We start from the raw sequence: 19,892 nt of genomic DNA, 5'->3' as shown, positions 1-19,892 counted from the left end.
CTTTTCAACCCCAAAAGAAAAGACATTAGCCCAGTGCTTTGTTGCATCTGTGTGTGTGTGTGTGTGTGTGTGTGGATGCGCCTTGTTTCCTCTCTGTGCTCGTGTGGGGAGAAGGAGCTTGGAGAGATCAAGGGGTGGAAAGCGAGGACTTCAAGCTTGGTCGCTGGGCAGAACCCGGGAGAGCTGCAGCGCTGAGGCGAGGGGCTACACGGATGCCTGGAGAGAGTGGAGTGCCCAGCCCTTTGATGTGAGCCCACAGCCCGTGTGCCATCAGCGCCATTGGAAGGAAGGGAGGTGGGCATTCTGAGTGAAGCGATGCCACACTGCAGAGGTTGGTGCTAACAGCCCGGATAGCTCTCTCTCGCTCTGCTTTTCCCTGCCGCTTGGTGTGTTCCCCCCCACCCCTCTCTCTCTCTCTCTCTCTGCTGTGTCTCTCCAGCTGGGATGCTGAAGGAGTGACCGGGGGAGATGGCAGCTGGCCGGCTCCTGCTGTACGCCGGCCTCTCCCTGGCCCTGTGCGCCCTGGCCATGCTGGCGGTGGCCATCTGCTCCGACCACTGGTACCAGACCGACGCCAGGAGGCACCGGGAGCGCTGCAAGAACTACGCCAGCCGCACCAACCACCCGGGCTTCATCTACACCTCCAACAACCTGCCCCTCCGCGCCAGCCGCCGCCAGCTCGACCGCTGGGAGGAGAAGCTGCTCGGGACCAGGAACCGGCGCCAGCTGTTCGCCCTGAGCGCCGCCGATGAGTGCAGCCGCATGTACAACTCCACCAATACCGGCCTCTGGATGAAGTGTCACCGGCTGGGATTTGACGAGGATATCGCGGAACTGATCGCCAAAGGTAATGGGGACGCGGGGTTGGGGAAAGGGGAGGGGGGAGTCAGCTGGGACAGGGCTGGATGGGGGGGGGTAGCAAGGAGGGGGGGGTAGCTGAGTGTGTTTGAGGAACAAGTGTAGACCGTTCGGCCCTTTGAGCCCGTACTAGCATTCAGGAACATCATCTGTTGCTCAACCTGGAGGGGGTGGGGGAGTCAGCTGGGCAAGGGGTTGGGGGGGAACTGAGTGTGTTTGAGGAACAGTATAGACCGTTCGGCCCTTTGAGCCCGTACTAGCATTCAGGAACATCATCTGTTGCTCAACCTGGAGGGGGTGGGGGAGTCAGCTGGGCAAGGGGTGGGGGGGGGGGAACTGAGTGTGTTTGAGGAACAGTATAGACCGTTCGGCCTTTTGAGCCCGTACTAGCATTCAGTAACATCAGCTGTTGTCCAAGCATGTCTTGGTTTTCCAGCCCTCAGCCTGTCCAACTCTGTTTCAGAATGACCAATTCGTTTATTTTTTTTGGTGTGGGGGGGAGCTAAAACAGATTCAGATTGCCACCACACTCTCCGTGTGAGGTAGTTTTATTTGAAAGGGCCCTCCCTCCAGAACAGGCTGGCTTTAGCTGTATGCTTCGGCTCCCCCCACCCCCCACCGTTGCTCTAAGCTGCCCAGGAAATCCTTTGTCTCACGGTAACCTGGCAGATTTCTGAATTAACCGCCATGCTTCATGAGATCGCCCCTGAATCGCGGATACTGGGGACTAGTCTGTGTGCAACCTGCTCCCAGAATTTAACCCTCTCCGTTCCCAGTGTTCTGAATATAAATGGAACAAAATCTTGCAGTTGTAGTCCCACACTTCCCTTGCTTTGGACAAGTAGAGCTGGATAAGCGGAACTTGGATGATTTTGCGGGGGTGGGGGGTGTGTGTGGAGGGGGTTAACAGAGTGACGAGGGACATTTTGAGGACAGCTGGAGACACTCCTTTGTGAATTTGAACTCATAAAGCTTTGGCATGGAGTCAGACAGCGCGGAAATGGACCCTTCGGTCCAACTAGCCTTTGCAAGAGTCGGAGTTCCTGCAGCCAAGCTCCTGTTCGGGGTCGAGCTGTCCTGAGAGAAAGCCGACGCTGTAAGAACCGCTCCACTTCCTCCTTCGCTCCTGACTAACCCAAGGTTCCCCTTCCCTATCTCGAAACCACTTGCTCCCACTGGGGTACAGTTCAACAGGTTCTGCCCACCCTTATTTTGGGTGCATTGGTAGGTAATTGGGTGGGAGAAAGTGAGGACTGCAGATGCTGGAGACCAGAGTTGAAAAATGTGGTGCTGGAAAAACACAGCAGGCCAGGCAGCATCCGAGGAGCAGGAGAATCGACGTTTCGGGCATAAGCTCTTCTTCGGGAATGATTGGGTGGGAGTGATCCACAGCAGCCTGTGAGTTCTACCACCCGATGCCCAATTTTCGGACAGTAATTGATCAGGAACGGACCTCATTCTCCCTCCCCTCCCTCTCTCTTTCCCTGCTGGGGAAAGACCCCCTATCCCAGCATCTGCAAATGGAGATTAATGGCCGACAAATCAGCAATGGTTTGCAAATTCTCTGAAATAATAAATCAGTGAAGTTACAGGTAGAGGGACTCTACAAATCATACATTACTTTTTAACCCATTTTATTCTCCACTTGATCAGAACCAACTGTGAAAGGAAATTCAATTTTGCACCAGAAAGATTAAAGTCATTGCATTTAAGTCCAAACTGGAATGGGATTGGGAGATGGGGGGCAGTTGACGGTACTTCTTAAAATTGGTCAAGCAAGCCTCTCACTGAGGGGCACCCTCATGGATTGGAAGAGCAGGAGGGACGATGAGTGGACATAAGGTGTGCCAACTATGGGATTCTACTGTTAGAGGAAGAATAGGGTGAAAATATGAAAGGCTTCATGGTTGGGGGTCACATCAGAAAGAAATGAGTGGGGGAGTGTGAGCTGATGGTGTAACGAGATTCGAAATATGTTATAATTCACAGTTTTGAAATAGTGAGATGGATTCCGTGGTGAGTATGATCTTCAGTCTGTTCCATCATGAGCTGGTTATTGGTGGGTGTCTGTGTTTGTACCAATTTGTAACTGAGACTGGTTTACACTTACGTGGGTGGAAGTCACAGCTCAGGTTTTTTTTTAAAAAGAGGTTCCAGCCTGATGCAATTAACTCAGGACTTAGACTCTGCAGACAGACATTCCCCTGTAACAGTGTGATAGCATGAGAAGCAGAAAGTTGTTAGTAGCAGGACCACTGGACCCATCCAATTAAAAGCAGCAGTGCTTGTTAGGGACATTGGATTATCCATGCCAGTTAATGGTGGTGGGTTAGCTTTGTCAGACTGTGACAGTTAGTGACACGGATTGGCAGTGTCAGTCAGCCAATCCACTGTTACTGATGGACACCAATAATCCACTGTCACTGCCTGACCCTGATATTCCACTGTCTCCAATGGACACTAATAATCCGCCGTCACAGCCTGACACTGATGGTCCACTATCATTGATATACACTGTCACTGCCTCACTCGGATGGTCCATTATCATCGATGTACACTGTCACTGCTTGACTCTGATGGTCCATTATCATCCATGTACACTGTCACCGCCTGACCCTGATGGTCCATTGTCATCAATGTACACTGCGACCGCCTGACCCTGATGGTCCACTATCATCCATGTACTCTGTCACCGCCTGACCCTGATGGTCCACTATCATCGATGTACACTGTCACCGCCTGACTCTGATGGTCCATTGTCATCAATGTACACTGTCACCGCCTGACTCTGATGGTCCACTATCATCGATGTACACTGTCACCGCCTGACCCTAATGGTCCACTATCATCGATGTACACTGTCACCGCCTGACCGTAATGGTCCACTATCATTGATGTACACTGTCACCGCCTGACCCTGACGGTCCACTATCATCAATTTACATTGTCACCGCCTGACCCTGATGGTCCACTATCATCGATGTACACTGTCACCGCCTGACTCTGATGGTCCATTGTCATCAATGTACACTGTCACCGCCTGAATCTGATGGTCCACTATCATCGATGTAGACTGTCACCATCTGACTCTGGTGGTCCACTATCATCAATTTACATTGTCACTGCCTGACCCTTATGGTCCACTATCATCAATGTACACTGTCACCGCCCGACTCTGATGGTCCACTATCATCGATGTAGACTGTCACCATCTGACCCTGATGGTCCACTATCATCGATGTACACTGTCACACTCTGATGGTCCACTATCATTGATGTACACTGTCACCGCCTGACCCTGATGGTCCACTGTCTCTGTCTGACCCCAATGATCCACTGTCGCTGCCAGACCCTGACAATCCACTGTCACCGATAGATATTGATAACTCATGATCATCAACTGATACTGCTAACCCATGGATTATCAGTGTCAGACAGTGACAATGAATTATCAGTGCCTATGGACACCGATAATCCGCTGTCAACACCTGAACCTGATGGTCCACTATCATCAATGTACACTATCACCGCCTGACCCTGATGGTCCTCTATCTTCGATGTACACTGTCACCGCCTGACCCAGATGGTCCATTATCATTGATGTACACTGTCACGCCCTGACTCTGATGGTCCTCTATCATTAATGTACACTATCACTGCCTGACCCTGATGGTCCATTATCATTGATGTACACTGCCACTGCCTGAATCTGATGGTCCACTATCATCGATGTACACTATCACCACCTGATACTGATGGTCCACTAACATCGATGTACACTGTCACTGCTTGACTCTGATGGTCCATTATCATCCATGTACACTGTCACCGCCTGACCCTGATGGTCCATTGTCATCAATGTACACTGCGACCGCCTGACCCTGGTGGTCCACTATCATCGATGTACACTGTCACAGTCTGACCCTGATGATCCACTATCATCGATGTACACTGTCACCGCCTGACTCTGATGGTCCATTATCATTGATGTACACTGCCACCGCCTGAATCTGATGGTCCACTATCATCGATGTAGACTGTCACCATCTGACTCTGGTGGTCCACTATCATCAATGTACACTGTCACCGCCTGACCCTGATGATCCACTATCATTAAAGTACACTATCACTGCCTGACCCTGATGGTCCATTATTATTGATGTATACTGTCACTGCCTGACCCTGATGGTCCACTAACAGCGATGTACACTGTCACCACCTGACCCTGATGGTCCACTATCATCGATGTACACTGTCACCGCCTGACCCTGATGGTCCATTATCATTGATGTACACTGTCACTGCCTGACTCTGATGGTCCATTATCATCAATGTACACTATCACCGCCTGACCCTGATGGTCCTCTATCATCGATGTACACTGTCACCGCCTGACCCTGATGGCCCATTATCATCAATTTACACTGTCACTGCCTGACTCTGATGGTCCACTGTCTCTGTCTGACCCCAATGATCCACTGTCTCTGCCGGACCCTGACAATCCACTGTCACCGATAGATACTGATAATTCATGATCATCAACTAATAGAACATAGAAGGATACAGCGCAGTACAGGCCCTTCGGCCCTCGATGTTGCGCCGACCGAGTCCTACCTAACCTATACTAGCCCAATAACTTCCAAATGCCTATCCAATGCCCGCTTAAATGAACATAAAGAAGGAGAGTTCACCACTGATACGGGCAGGGCATTCCATGAACTCACAACCCGCTGTGTGAAGAATCTACCCCTAACATCTGTCCTATACCTACCACCCCTTAATTTAAAGCTATGTCCCCTAGTAACACCTGACTCCATTAGCGGTAAAAAAATGCTGCTAACCCATGGATTATCAGTGTCAGACAGTGACAATGGATTGTCAGTGCCTAGCAGTGTCAGTTAATCTGGAGCACTAACTAGTATTTAGTTAAGAAGTGATGATGCTGTACTTGTGCAATAAACTACTGACTGTTTAAAGGTGTCCCCGATTAGTGACATGAGCTTTGTTGTCAAAGGTAGTGATATTTTGTTAGCAGTGTTTATTTAACTTAGACAGACAAAGTGTTTGAGGCAACATCATTCTGTGCCATTGTAATACTAGTTGACAATGACAGCTAACGTTTGACTGGTATCACTATCAGTGACATAAGATGAATGCTACTGATTTAGTTATGTCAGACCATTTTTACTAGCTTGTGGCATTTGATTGATAGCCCTTATAAGTGACATTGGACTGTCAACAACAATTTTTGGTATCAATAGATCGCTAGAACCAGCTAGTTATATTAGACTAGCAGCATCAGCCATAGTTAATGATATTAGACTGGTAGTATTGGTTGGTCATGTTAGACTGTTAGACTGTTGATTGTAATGATGTTGGACCACCAGCACCAGATGGTGATGTTCGGTAGTTAGCACTGGCATAAGTACAGCTTGAGGCAGTACCAATGTGAGAGTGTATATTTATACACTGGTTAGTGTCAAACTCAGACTACTAGTTAAGGGCATTAGAGTGAACATGTTCATTTGCTGCATTAGCATCCAGAAATATTGCTAACAAGACAATGCCTGTGGGCACTACAAGACTGGAACAACTAGTTAGTGACATAAGCCTGCTAGCAAATACTGTTGGTGCTAAAATGGTAGCACAAGTCAGTCATGTATTGGTTAGTGATGTTAAACTGTTAGCAATGATTAGTAAGCTTCAACCGCCGGTAGAGGTGATTGATTTTAGACTATCAAGACTGGAAAATTTATACTTTCAGTGATCAAAGGCTGCCAAGTTATCCACAATGTATCGGGAAATTATCTTCTTAACTCGGGGAATATATCCCATTTACTCCCGTGTTCATTAAGGCTGTATTTGGCATGTTCAGAGGATGCTTTTGATTTTCCATGGGCGCCTGGTGAAAAGATGTTTTAGGTTCATGTTTGCAAAATTGGTTAGTATCTGCACTCACAGGGAGTTGGAACTGTCAGCATTTCAAGTGGTTGTATGGTCATAGAAGATACTTGGCCTGATGCAGACCATAGGCAACACAGCAGTCAGAATATTTCCTGCTATTTTGGAAGATCTGCAGTACCACAGTTCCAGGAGGAGGGACAGTGAAACCTCTGGGGGGTTTGCTGACTCTGGATGAGCTGAGCTGAGATGGAACCATCACTGAGAAGACACCCCATGAGCTGGATGACCTGGAAAGAGGCCTGGATTTGGTAACTGCTTGGCCCAGCAGCAGAATATGAGACGACAAGAGGATACCGTCAAACTAGCCTGAATACAAGCTGTTTCCTCTTTGTCAGTCCAGTCAAAATTGTAGACTTGGCTTCTCAACAAAATCACTCTTTTATTCAGGATTGGAAAAACAAACTTTGTCTACATTCTTTGATGGGAAGTGGGTGTCACTGGCATGAATTGCCCATCCTGAATTTCCCTTGAGTCAAGTGGTTTCCTCAGCCCTTTCAGAGGGCAGTTAAGAGTCAACCACATTGACCTCTTTCTGCAGTCATGTGGGGCCATGCCAGTAAAATGTCCTTATCTAAAGCTCATGAATGAATCAAATGGGTTTTAAAGTTGGTTTCATGCCCATTATGACCACTCAGTTGTATCAAAATATCAACAAAGTCAAAACAAAGGAATGAAACTGGATGGACCATCTGGCACTGACACAGGCACCGGAAAAGACAATGGCTGAAACAGCCCAGTTGAACCTGCAAATTCCTCCTCACTAATGTCTGGGGGCTAGTCCCAAAATTGGGAGAGCTATCTCACAGACTAGTTAAACAGCAGTCTGTCATAGTCATACTTACAGAATCATACTTTACAGAAAATATCCCAGACACTACCATCACCATCCTGGTCCTGTCGCACCTGTGGGATAGACCCAGCAGAATTGGCAGCATAATGGAATACAGTTAGGACAGAGTTGCCCTGGGAGTACTCGACGTTTTCTCGGAACCCATGAAGCAGATCAAATATGCATGTAAACCTCGTCCTGATTGCCACATGTAGCCATCCCTCGGCTAATGAATCAGTACTCCTTCATATTGAACAATGCTTCAAGGAAGCACTGAGGGTGGCAAGGGCACAGAATGTCCTCTGGCTGGGGGATTTCAATAGCTAACATCAAGTCTGGCTCAGCAGCAGTAATACTGATCGAGCTGGTTGGGTCCACTCCTAGACTGGATCTACAGCAAGTGTACAACGAGAAGGAAGAACATATTTGACCTCATCCTTAGCAATCTGCCAACTGTAAATGTGTCTCTCCATGAAAGTATCAGTAAAAGTGACCACCACACAGTCCTTGCGGAGATGAAGTCCTATCTTCACATTGAGAATAACCTCCACCATGTTGTACAATCACTATGCTAAATGGGACAGATCTAGCAATTCAATACTGGACATCCATAACATGCTGTGGACCATCAACAGCAGCAGAACTGTACTCCAGCACAATCTGTAATCTCATGGCCCAGTATATTCCCCAGTCAACCAGTCTACTGGTTCAACGGAGAGTGCAAGAGGGCATGCCAGGAGCAGCACCACACACACACACTTGAAGATGAGATGGCAACCTGGTGAAACTACCAAACAGGGCTTCACCATCTCAACCTTCTCTTGATGTTCCCTGCATTGCAGTCTTTAGTCCCATTCACTCCACATGATATCAAGAACCAGTTCAAGTCACTGAATGCTGCAAAAGCTGACAACATTCTGACAAAAGTACTGAAGACTTGTCCTCCAGAACCTACAACTGCCCTAGCTAAGCTGTTCCAGTGCAGCTGTAGCTCTGGCATCTACCTGACAGTGTGGACAATTGTCCTTTACACAAAGCAGGACAAATCCAACTCAACCATCACATCAGTCTCCTCTTGATCATCAGTAAAGTGATGGAAGGTGCCACCAACTGTCAAACAGAACCTTTTCAGTAACAACCTGCTCAGTGACATCCAGTTTGGGTTGTGGCAGGGCCACTCAACTTCTGATCTCATTACAGTCTTCGGTCAAACATGGACAAAGGAGCTGAATTCCAGAGGTGAGTTGAGAGTGACAGCCCTCAACATCAAGGTTGCATTTGACCAAGTGTGGTACCAAGGGGCCCTGGCAAACCTGGAATCAATGGGTATCAAGTGTCAAACTTTCCAATGATTGGAGTCACACTTGGTTTGGAGGAAGATGATTGTGGTTGTTGGAGGTCTGTCATCTCAGCTTCAGGATATCTCGACAGGAGTTCCTCAGGGTAGTGTCCTAGACCTAACCATCTTCAGCTGCTTCATCAATAACCTTCCCTTCATTGTAAGGTCAGAAGTGGGAATGTTCGCCAATGATTGTGCAATGTTCAGCACTATTTGTGAGTCCTCAGATACTGAAGCACTCCATGTATGAATACAGAAGAAATTCCAGTCTCCACCCCCACCTTTTTGGCATGAAGTTGAAGAAGTCCTGTCTGACAGTTTTCCGTTTGTCTCTTTCGCCTGTTCTTCCTCGCCCTTGAATTTTTCCCTAAATTCCCTTTTTTTTGTTGCACTTGCCTCTCTTCCCTCTAATGTCAACAGCATAAAACCCATCACATTCCTCCCATTCCTAAGAAAAGTCATACTGGACTTGAAATATTGACTCTGTTTCTCTGTCTGCAGACTTGCTGATCTTCTCTAGCATTTTCCAGTTTTATTTCTGGCCTGATTCCTTATTCAGTATCCAAATTCTCCTTCCTTTCAGTGTAACCTGGGAAAGAGTGTGGCACTACAGCACTGAACTGAGATGACAACAATTGCCGAGTTGAATCTGTATGTCACAGTTACCAGCTAGGAAAAGCCACTGAGTAAACCACCTCATGTTTTAGGATGTTTTAGCATCAGAATTCTGAATTTCATGTTTAGTCACCAGTGCAAATGGTGACCCTTTCTGTCTGGTCTGATTATCAATGGAAAATGGGACAACAATTCTTTGGATGGTATGGAGACTGGCCATTAGGAATGCAATCAGTTTGCGTAGAGAAGTTATACTAATACATTTCAAACAATGGCAATGTTTGATTCTCTCTTATTTAATTGGTTAACTGCTAGCTATAGGTAACATTCTGAACCTAAAAGTTCATTGTGAGTTCCCCATTTCAGTAAATGCTATTGTTGTTGCAGCTTTAAAAGGGCTCTGAAACAATGGAAGGATTTATGAGCCAGTCCATCCATCTGACTGGCCCAGACACTGAATGCTTGTCCCATAGCAATAATTAGCTTTGTATTAGTTGTCGAAGCTTGGGGAATGGGGATTATTCCAATACATGGAATGATTTATAGCTGTAGCCAAAGCTACAGTCCCCTCTTGCTGGCAGTGTTCCCTCAATGCTTGAGTGTCTTCTCACTTAAAGTGGTCATTCTACCACTTAACCAGAGGCTGGCTGAATGAAGCTAGTTGGCCAAGCTTACTGATGATCAGTATTTGACCATAGGAACTTGTTGACTTAACTAACCAAACAAAAAACCCATTTGACATCAAAAGGAATCTCTTGATTGTAAAGTGTATTGCAGTCACCTGATAATGCATTGACATCTCCTTTAGGTGCTGTTCTTCCAGTTGCTAAGTGATTTTAGGAATTTCCTTTTAAAAAATGTTTTGATAGGCTAGTTAAACCATTACAATGAGAACATTAATGGTTAGGGCATACTGAGTACAATATTTCTCACTCTGAGCTAATTCTCCCACTCTTGCTCCCTTTCTCACTCTCACTGTGCTTATTTAGCCACTTCGGCAGAGTTTATTCATGATCATGTGACCAAGCTCCTTATTTAATGCCAAATAATAGAGCATCTGAAAAAGTGAAGGGTAAAAAGAGGTTTGAACCCGGGGGTGAGATCCAGCCCATTAACACAGACAGCCTTTTATTAAAAAGAGAGATTTCAAGGCAGAGGCATTGAGTAGTCTACCAGAGTCACTAGAGTAAACAACTTATGAGACCTTGGGATTTTTTAGAAGTTGGAACAACAGAAGCATCCTGAATGGGTGTGGTCAAGCTTTCACAGAGCCAGGATTTTCAGTTTAGTTTTTAGTTTTCTGATTGCAGTAGTTGTTGCTGGGATCTCAGCAGGTTTGGAATCTCTTCAAGCTGCTGCACTCTCTCAGAATTTTCTCCTCAATGTTTTGTTTTTCCTCCTGGACTGCTAGAGTTGCATGTGAGACAATCTGTTTTTTGAATTTGCCTTTTACCAAGGATGTGCTATATTGGAACAGCTATTGTATATTCAATAATTGTTAGTGAATCTACTCTTCTGTTAAGTTTTCCAGTTGTGTTAAGTTATTACAATCCCTTCATTTGTTGTATTTTAACTATAGCATACGAATATAATATGTTTTGCATAATGTCGAGTTGTTTGACAAATCACATTGCATCTGGAATGTAACACATTGCATTTATCATTGAAATAAGAAAACTTTAGGGTCTAGACTATCTTCTAGATATTTTTGAGGGATTTGGCCTTGTACATAATACCTACCATGTATACAATTACGGCAGTATGATCACAGTGCTGTAGAAATGACTGTTTCCAGTGCATCATTGATCACTGATATTACTGTAATTTAGTGAATCAATGGTGGTTACCTTCCACCATTCCATTTTTCTCCATGCAATCCTGTTCCCTCTCACAAAAACGTAAAAATACAATTAATTGGAGCTAGAATAGGCTAGTTAACTCCTCGATCTCACACACCATCAAAGAAGGTCAGGGCTGATCTCCTCTCAGCCTCAGTTTCACCTTTCTCAGTGCTGTCCATAACCTTTGTGTATCTTACCAGTCAATAATCTGTCCAGAGCAAACAAAAACAGACATTGCTGGAGAATTTCAGCAGGTTCCGCAGCATATGGCCCGCATTTATCTATTTCTGTCTTAAAATACAAATCCCAAAACGTTATGTAATACACTGCTCGTTATATAATACAGAGGCATTGTTACACATTGACTGAGAATGAGTGAGAATGAGAAAAAACACTGACGTTTTAAGTCAGTGCTGCAATCTTATTTCAGCACCACAGACAGCTCCAAAACAGACCTGTCGACTTCACAATCGAGTGGGCGGGTACCTACTGATTTTCAAAGAAGCATCTGATCGCAAGCTACAACTCATTGTAACTCACTTCACCACCCGTCTTCTTTACTGAATCTGCACATTATTGATTCTGCCACACCAAGACCATCACAACAACTGTGCACCTCCTCACCCCACAAAAAGAAATTACAAAAAAACTCTCAACAAAGAACCAGGAAGAAGAATACAGAGTAATATTGGAATACTCTTGAGGCAGATGCAATGCAGACTAGGAACAGAACAAAAGTCATTCTAGACTGTACCGTAAAAGACTCTCAGTCAAGTACAACTATTGGTTATATCCAATGTAAAATTCCATCTCCACTCTTCCATCAAATGCTGTCAGCTCAGTCCATTGCTACCTGCTACATTCTGAGCAAGAGTTTAGTTTTGCTCCTGAGTAACATACTTTCTTGTATATTGTGTCAGGAGTAAATGACGGAGGAGTTTAATCTAATTAGCAACTTAACACCTCTCCGACACCTCCCCTACACAACATGCAAAACCCCATCCCTCAGCCACATTGAGTTAAAGGCACAATGCTATGGCTCAGGTGCTGAGAGGGACAAAATTGGCTTCCTGCTGATGTTGTGGTGATGCGTCAGTTAAGTTGCTGCTTTGGAATTATTACAAGTTATTCATCAGTGTCGTTATTCATTAATTTTATGCTGTATGTATAGGTTTGTTTAAAATGCCCTCTGATTCTATTGTTGTGACTGTGTTGGTGTGGTGGAATCAATATTGTGTAGATTCAATATAGAAGCCGGGTGGTGGAGTGAGTTACAATGGGTTGTAGCTTGTCATCGGATGCTTCTTTGAAAATCAGTGAGTGTCCACCCACTCGATTGTGAAGGAGACACGTCCGTTTTGGAGCTGTCTATTGTGCTGAAATGAGATTGCAGCACTGACTGAAAGGATGTGCTGCTCATAAAGAGCAACGTGGTGGTGGAGCTGTCCCTGGTGCTGAAATGTTGCCTTGTTCTATTGAGCATTTTCCTTTACATCATTCATTACTGAGGTGAAGCTGACCCAAGCATGAATTCCATTTAATATGGCGTAGACGCCTTACTACTAATAGCTAGAATATTAAGTAAGCCACACTACTAATAGCTAGAATATTAAGTAAGTCACAGTCAACAGTATTTATTAATACCCATATGTAACCTGATAAAGCTTAAAATCTGAAGTTGCCTTGTACATTGTCCCTGACACCAAAAAATCTTAGTGGCGGAATTCCAGCAAGTAATTAATTGTGATTAATTAATTTTGACTCTTCTCTGCCCTTACACAAATGCTACATGCACTTTAGGCAGAATTGCAAGTTCAAAGATCAGTAAATAACACAACCACAGTGTCTTAATTTGCACTGTTTGAATTGTCGAGAACATTCTTTCCTCAGAATCAGCTCCTCTGCTGTGCAATAGAAACATATTGGGTAATTTTAGCTTTCAGCAGTGGTGCGAAGTTGCTGATGTTAAAGTAATCACCCATATACTAAATAATGATGTCATTTGAAGAGAAAATTAGGTGGAGTCTATAATCAATTTGATAGCACAAATTTGACACCATTACTCAAAATTAAAATTACTGCATTAAACTAAAGTGGCTTTTTGTTGCTTATATTTATGCTTAAGAGCATAGATATTGAGTGACACTCATTTCCTGATGGGCAATGTGAGGGGATTAAATTTATGTCGCAACTTGTGTGAAACTAAAGCAGTAAGAAATATTTCTTCTTTAAGATTCCTCTAACAGGTGATTGGAATCCAAATTGGTATTGCATAACCTGCTGTTACACCACAGATTCTGCATTAGTACAATGTTACCAATAAACAGTACAGACACAGAATCTGCAAATGTCAGGCAGCACATGCATTGTATTGAAGCCAGAGGATGGGGGAATGCTTTGTGGTATATTCCTGAGACAATATATCCACTTATTATACAGTAGAGAGCTCTAGGACTTGAAATTAATATTGTTTATTTAGTTAGCTGTGGAGCTGTGATAGTATAGTGATAATCTCACTGGGCTAGTTATCCTGAACCGCAGGCTAATGTTCTGGATTCAATTTCACCATGTTGTAATTTTACCAGCCGTCACCTCTTTCTTTAGCAGCTCATTCCATTCACGCACTATCCTCTGCATGAAAGCGTTGCCCCTTGGGTCCCTTTTAAATCTTTCCCCTCTCACCTTAAACCTATAGCCTCTAGTTTTGGTCTCCCCTATCCTGGGGAAAAAACCCTTGGCTATTCACCCAATCATTGTCCTTCATGATTTTATGATTATCTATAAGATCACCCTCAGCCTCCGATGCTCAGGGGAAAATAACCCCAGGCTATTCAGCCTCTATTGATATCTCAAGCCTTCCAACCCTGGCAACATCCTTCTAAATCCTTTCTAGTTTCACAACATCCTTCTGATAGGAGGGAGGCAAGAATTGAGTGCAGTATACTAAAAGTGGCCTAACCAAAGTCCTGTGCAGCCACAACCTGACCTCCCAACTCCCTCTCAATGCACTGACCAATAAAGGCAAGCAAAAGCTGTCCTCTGAAATAGCCTAAAGTGCAAATCAGTTCTAGGGAAATTAGAGATGGACAACAATTCCTGGCAAAACCAACAGCCACTTCTCATACAAGAAAAAAATAAATATGAGGTAATATGTAAGACATTAAAGTGCTTGAAATAAAACAGAATGCAGAGCATCTCAGTTAGCATCTGCAATAGAAATATAGGTTAATCAGAGTCCTCCAGAGAGAGGTTATGTTAGATAAGAAACCCAGCTCCCTCATTGAGAAGCTAAGTTATCTGCTCATCATTTATGGCATCTTTTTCTTTTTCTTGTGGGATTTTACTTGTTAGGTTTCCAGTGTTACATAACCACTCATTACTTCAGTCTGAGACTAGAGAAAATACATTCTACAGCTCAGCTACTCACTTTGTAAACCAAATTAGCACTCTTGAGAAAGTGCCCAAGCTTATACTGCCAACTACTTCTGAACAGTGAAGAATATCTTACATTTTGATGTCACTTTGGCTGACCTCAGGCAGTGAGAGAGTTTTGTGCAAATTTAACCGTGTGGTCTTTGTTGTGGTTCATGGCTACAGAGTAGTTAATTTTCACACTGTTAGATGGGTTCAAGCTCTGCAGTTGAAATTTGAACCCCTGACTTTGTGATGCAGAGGCAAGAGATCTCACACAATGATGAAACAGAATTCAGGAAAGAAATAGAGAGCTTTGTGGCGTGGTGTAAAAATAACAACCTCTCCCTTAACATCAACAAAATGAAAGTACAGGCAGATCATACTTAGAAAGTACATTAGGGTAATGGAACAGAGTGAGGAATATAAAGTTATGACTGAAGAGAAGGTGCACAAAGAGCAAGATCAACATTAAATTTAAAATTTGTGAGGTCCATTCGGAAGTCTAGTAACAGCGGGGAAGAAGCTGTTCTTGAATTGGTTAGTATGTGTGTTTACGCTTTCCTATCTTCTGTTGGAAGAGGGTGGATCAGAAAGGGAATCGATAGTTATGGGGCAAATTAAGAAAGTGGAGTTGAGAGTTATCAGATCAGCCTTGATTTCATTAAATAATGGAGCAGACTCAATGGGCTGAATGGACGACTTCTGTTCTTACTTATTGATCTTATTGGGGTCCTCAGGAGGATTGGATATGGGTGACCGGATAGAACTTGTTTTTTTTAGATTAGATTACTTACAGTGTGGAAACAGGCCCTTCGGCCCAACAAGTCCACACCGACCCGCCGAAGCGCAACCCACCCAAACCCTTACATCTACCCCTCACCTAACACTACGGGCAATTTAGCATGGCCAATTCACCTAACCCGCACATCTTTGGACTGTGGGAGGAAACCGGAGCACCCGGAGGAAACCCACGCAGACACGGGGAGAACGTGCAAACTCCACACACAGTCAGTCGCCTGAGTCGGGAATTGAACCCGGGTCTCAAGCGCTGTGAGGCAGCAGTGCTAACCACTGTGCCACCGTGCCGCCCATTACCACTGTGCCACCGTGCCGCCCATAGTCAAGAAATAGTCAAGAATATAGGTAACGAAAGCATGGATGGCAATTGTGTAACTTAATATCTTTGTTGGTGAGGGAGAGTGGGGTGTCAAAGTGTAATACATGAAAATGAAAACTATACCTTCAAGTGATGTCAACAATGGACTGATAGCAACATCACTGATGGTCATTGGGGAAAGGGAATCTGGGAGAAGTATCTTCACTCCAAAGAATTTAGAACCCATAAAGTAGCAGATAGGCAATGAATTGAAAAGGAAGTTAGTTAAGCACATGCAGGAGAAAAGAGTCAAGTTAGGTAAATAGTGTTCTGAGTGGAATGGTGGATCCAGCTCCGGACTAGATCTCCCGCTGTGCTATAGATTGAACATAATATCAATGGATACTTAGGTGAAGTAAACATTTCTGGAGCACTTGAATAGCATAACCTCTGGCACTGTGTCTCAGTGGTGAATGCTGCTGCCTCACAATGCCAGGAAACAAAGCTCAATTCCAGCCTTGAGCTGTGTGGAGTTTGCATATTGTCCCTGTGTCTACGTGGGTTTCCTCCGGGTGCACTGGTTTCCCCCCACAGTCCAAAAATATGCAGGTTAAGTGGATTGGCCATGATAAGTTGCCCATGGTGTCCACAGATGTGCAGGCTAGATGGGTTAGCAGTGGGAAGTACAGAGTTACAGAGATAGGATAGGGGTTGGGTCTGGCTTTGCTGCTTTTTAGAGGGTCACTGTGGACTATTTCCACAGTGTCGGGATTCTATGACACTATGAGCTCCCAACATTTCAATTTTGCAAATAAATAGACACATTTAATTTGCAGTTGATACATCTATTTTTCAGTGGATGCCTTCTATTTTTCTTAGACTAACAGTAACTAAATGTTTTAACAATGTTTTTTGAAATTTGCTTTATTCATTGTACTTTTATTGTTACTGCACACTACCTTTTGGGACTTTAATAAGATTAGATTAGACTTACAGTGTGGAAACAGGCCCTTCGGCCCAACAAGTCCACACCGACCCGCCGAAGCGCAACCCACCCATACCCCTACATTTACCCCTTACCTAACACTACGGGCAATTTAACATGGCCAATTCACCTGACCCGCACATCTTTGGACTGTGGGAGGAAACCGGAGCACCCGGAGGAAACCCACGCAGACACGGGGAGAACGTGCAAACTCCAGTCTGTCGCCTGAGTCGGGAATTGAACCCGGGTCTCAGGCGCTGTGAGGCAGCAGTGCTAACCACTGTGCCACCGTGCTGCCCACAAATGTTATAAAGGATGGTACAGTTTGCAATTAAAAGTATCTTTTGCTTTGAAAATTTACAAAAATATCTTGTAAACAATGTCTTTAGTTAATATATTGAACCTGTGTGTGGTGCAATACAGTGTAGTAGAACATTACAGTGTAGTAGAAGACCTTCAGCCCTCGATGTTGCGCCGACCTGTGGAACCAATGTGATGCCTATCTATTATACATTTTTCCATTTCCATCCATATGTTTATCCCATCACATGGGAATCGCATGGGATTCTCCAATGTCAGGAACTTGATCTCACTAGTGACAGGAAGCTGTGAAGTGGCAATCCCACTGCAAGGTGTTTGAGCATGTCAAAAAATCGGCAAATTGACTGCTCATATTTCAGAATGTGATTAAGTGCTGCTCACTGACTTCACGCTATCCCCAACCCACACACAACTCATTTATAGAATCCCTATAGTGTGGATTCAGGCTATTCAGCCTATCGAGTCCACATCAACCCTCCAAAGAGCATCCCACCCAGACTCATCCCATCTCTGTATCCCCCTAACCTGCACATCTTTGGACTATGGGAGGAAATGGGAGCACCAGGAGGAACACCATGCAGTCACGGGGAGAATACCCACACAGATAGTTGCCTGAGGGTGGAATTGAAACTGGGTCCCTGGCACTGTGAAGCAGCAGTGTTAAACACTGAGCCACCGTGCCACCTCTATTTGTCTAAACCCCATTCCCAAAGTTAGATAGCAAAACTGGTAACTTGTCTTTCTTTAGAAGAATGAAAAAAGTGACAAAACAAAATGACAAAAAACAGTGAATACAAATACCAGAAGTCCTCCCCAAATGGGGCAGCCAATCACAAAATGTCAGATCCTTGACCAATACCAAGGCAAGGTGTCAGATTATAAGGGAAGGTCTGTCATTGTAAAGCTACCTTCCAGGGATGCAGCAAAGGAGGAGAGGACACCAACAAACCTTGGAAGGAGGGGGGGACAGCTGTGAGTAATTCTGGTGGCAATAGCTGGACACTGCATTGAAGGGGAGTTGCTAATATAGCAGGTGTCACACAAAGGTTAGGCAGATAAGGGCAAAGAAGGGCAGGAAGGACTAAACAGGCCTGGGAACAACAGTAACTGGAGAGCAGCAAGTGTTGAAGCCTGCAGTCGGGCATAGTAGGGAAGGGTAGAGGGAGAGAGAGATGGAAGAGGGCTAGTACCACCTCTAGTACACAAGTAAGCCCTTGTGATTGGAATGCCAGTGCTAGAGAAGGCTGCACCATTGGAGGGAATCTGGCTGGGTTGTGCCTATCACACAATGGCACTGGGTACCAATGCCTGTGGCACTTGCTGTTCAGAATTGCTAGGCCAGAGACTGTCTCCAGGGATCCACTGGGGACAATCCAGGCAACTGCATCCCATTGCCTTAGGGAAATGTTGAAGGTGCAGCTTATGAGGGTTTGAAAGCTTATTTGATTCCGAATTTCTCTGGTAGCCAGGCTAAGAGGTCTGATGGTTGTGGGCCATTTACAGCTTAGCCATGGTCCACAATGCAAATCATCTGTTCAAATGCAGCCATCAAAGCTCCATCTGACTCGTTTTTAACTCCAGCAGTATCAGTGAGGCCTGAGGCCTACACCAGAGGCCTACATCAGCCTAGGGCTCGCCATGGGCCTGGTCATTCATGTTGTTTTGGGGTAGGAAATTGCTGTTTTGATCTAGTCTGGTCTACACGTGACTCCAGACCTGCAGCAAAGTGGTTGGCTTTTAACTGCCTTTAAAGTGGCTATGTGAGCCACTCCATTCAAGGGAAATAAATGCCAGCCCAGCCACCCTACGAAAGAAAAAGAGGAATTCTTGCCACTTGCTTACACACTTGTTATTCTCCTTTGTGCTTGTGCACAACAGTATTTATGTCGACATCTCAACTTGACCTTCTGGAGCATGTCTCCTTGCTATTTGGGGAACATACTTATCTCCACTCTGCTTAATGTGTTTGTATGCTTTTGAGGGCATGTGGACATCAGTGGCTGGTGCAACAATAATTGTACATCTTTAATTGAAAATATTGTGGTGAGCTGCAGTCCATATGCTGTAGGGAGGGAAATCCCAGATACTGTCCCAGTGACAATGAAGAAACTGTGGTATATTTCCAAGGATGGTGAATGCCCAGGAGGGGAACTTGAAGGTGGTGGTTTTCCCATTTATTTGCAGCCTTTGTCCTTCTAAATGGAAGTGGACATGGGTTTGGAAGGTGCTGTCGCAGGATCTTTCTGCAGTATGTTTTGTAGAAGGGACATAGTGCTGCTACTGAGCATCAGTGGTGGAGGGAGTGGATGTTTGTGGATGTGATGACTATTAAGTGAGCTGCTTTGTTCAGAATGATTGTTCAGAATATTCCCAAACTGCACAGACTTACACAAGCACACTCTTACGGAGTGGGGGGTGGGGGGGGAGAGAAAAAAATGGATTATACCTGATGAGCCACTCTGATGACTGCTTGTAGTTAGACAATTCAATTGAGGTTGCATTTTTGACAAAGCATTGTTTCCATGTAATATGTACAACCTTTAAAAGATAATACTTTTTCAAACTAATTTAGCTTTTCAGTTTTTAAAAATTTCTTTCACAAAAGTTAGAGCGGTATAATCAGTGCATAC

The 19,892-nt window shown here is 44.7% G+C and overlaps 1 protein-coding gene across 1 annotated transcript in view; it reads left to right on the top strand.

Moving 5' to 3' along the window:
- Positions 1 to 468: 468 nt before the first annotated feature.
- Positions 469 to 19,892, top strand: part of LOC132824782 (transmembrane protein 178B) — a 341,382-nt gene continuing 321,958 nt past the window's right edge. Inside the window, exon 1 of the mRNA XM_060839516.1 lies at positions 469 to 847. Within this exon, the coding sequence (XP_060695499.1) occupies positions 469 to 847 (379 nt within the window). The remainder of the gene's footprint in view (positions 848 to 19,892) is intronic.

The sequence above is a fragment of the Hemiscyllium ocellatum genome, chromosome 19 (genome assembly GCF_020745735.1).
Source record: "Hemiscyllium ocellatum isolate sHemOce1 chromosome 19, sHemOce1.pat.X.cur, whole genome shotgun sequence".
Taxonomy (NCBI): Eukaryota; Metazoa; Chordata; class Chondrichthyes; order Orectolobiformes; family Hemiscylliidae; genus Hemiscyllium; species Hemiscyllium ocellatum.
Note: the sequence above shows the minus strand (reverse complement) of the source record. Positions and strands in the feature narration are given on the sequence as shown.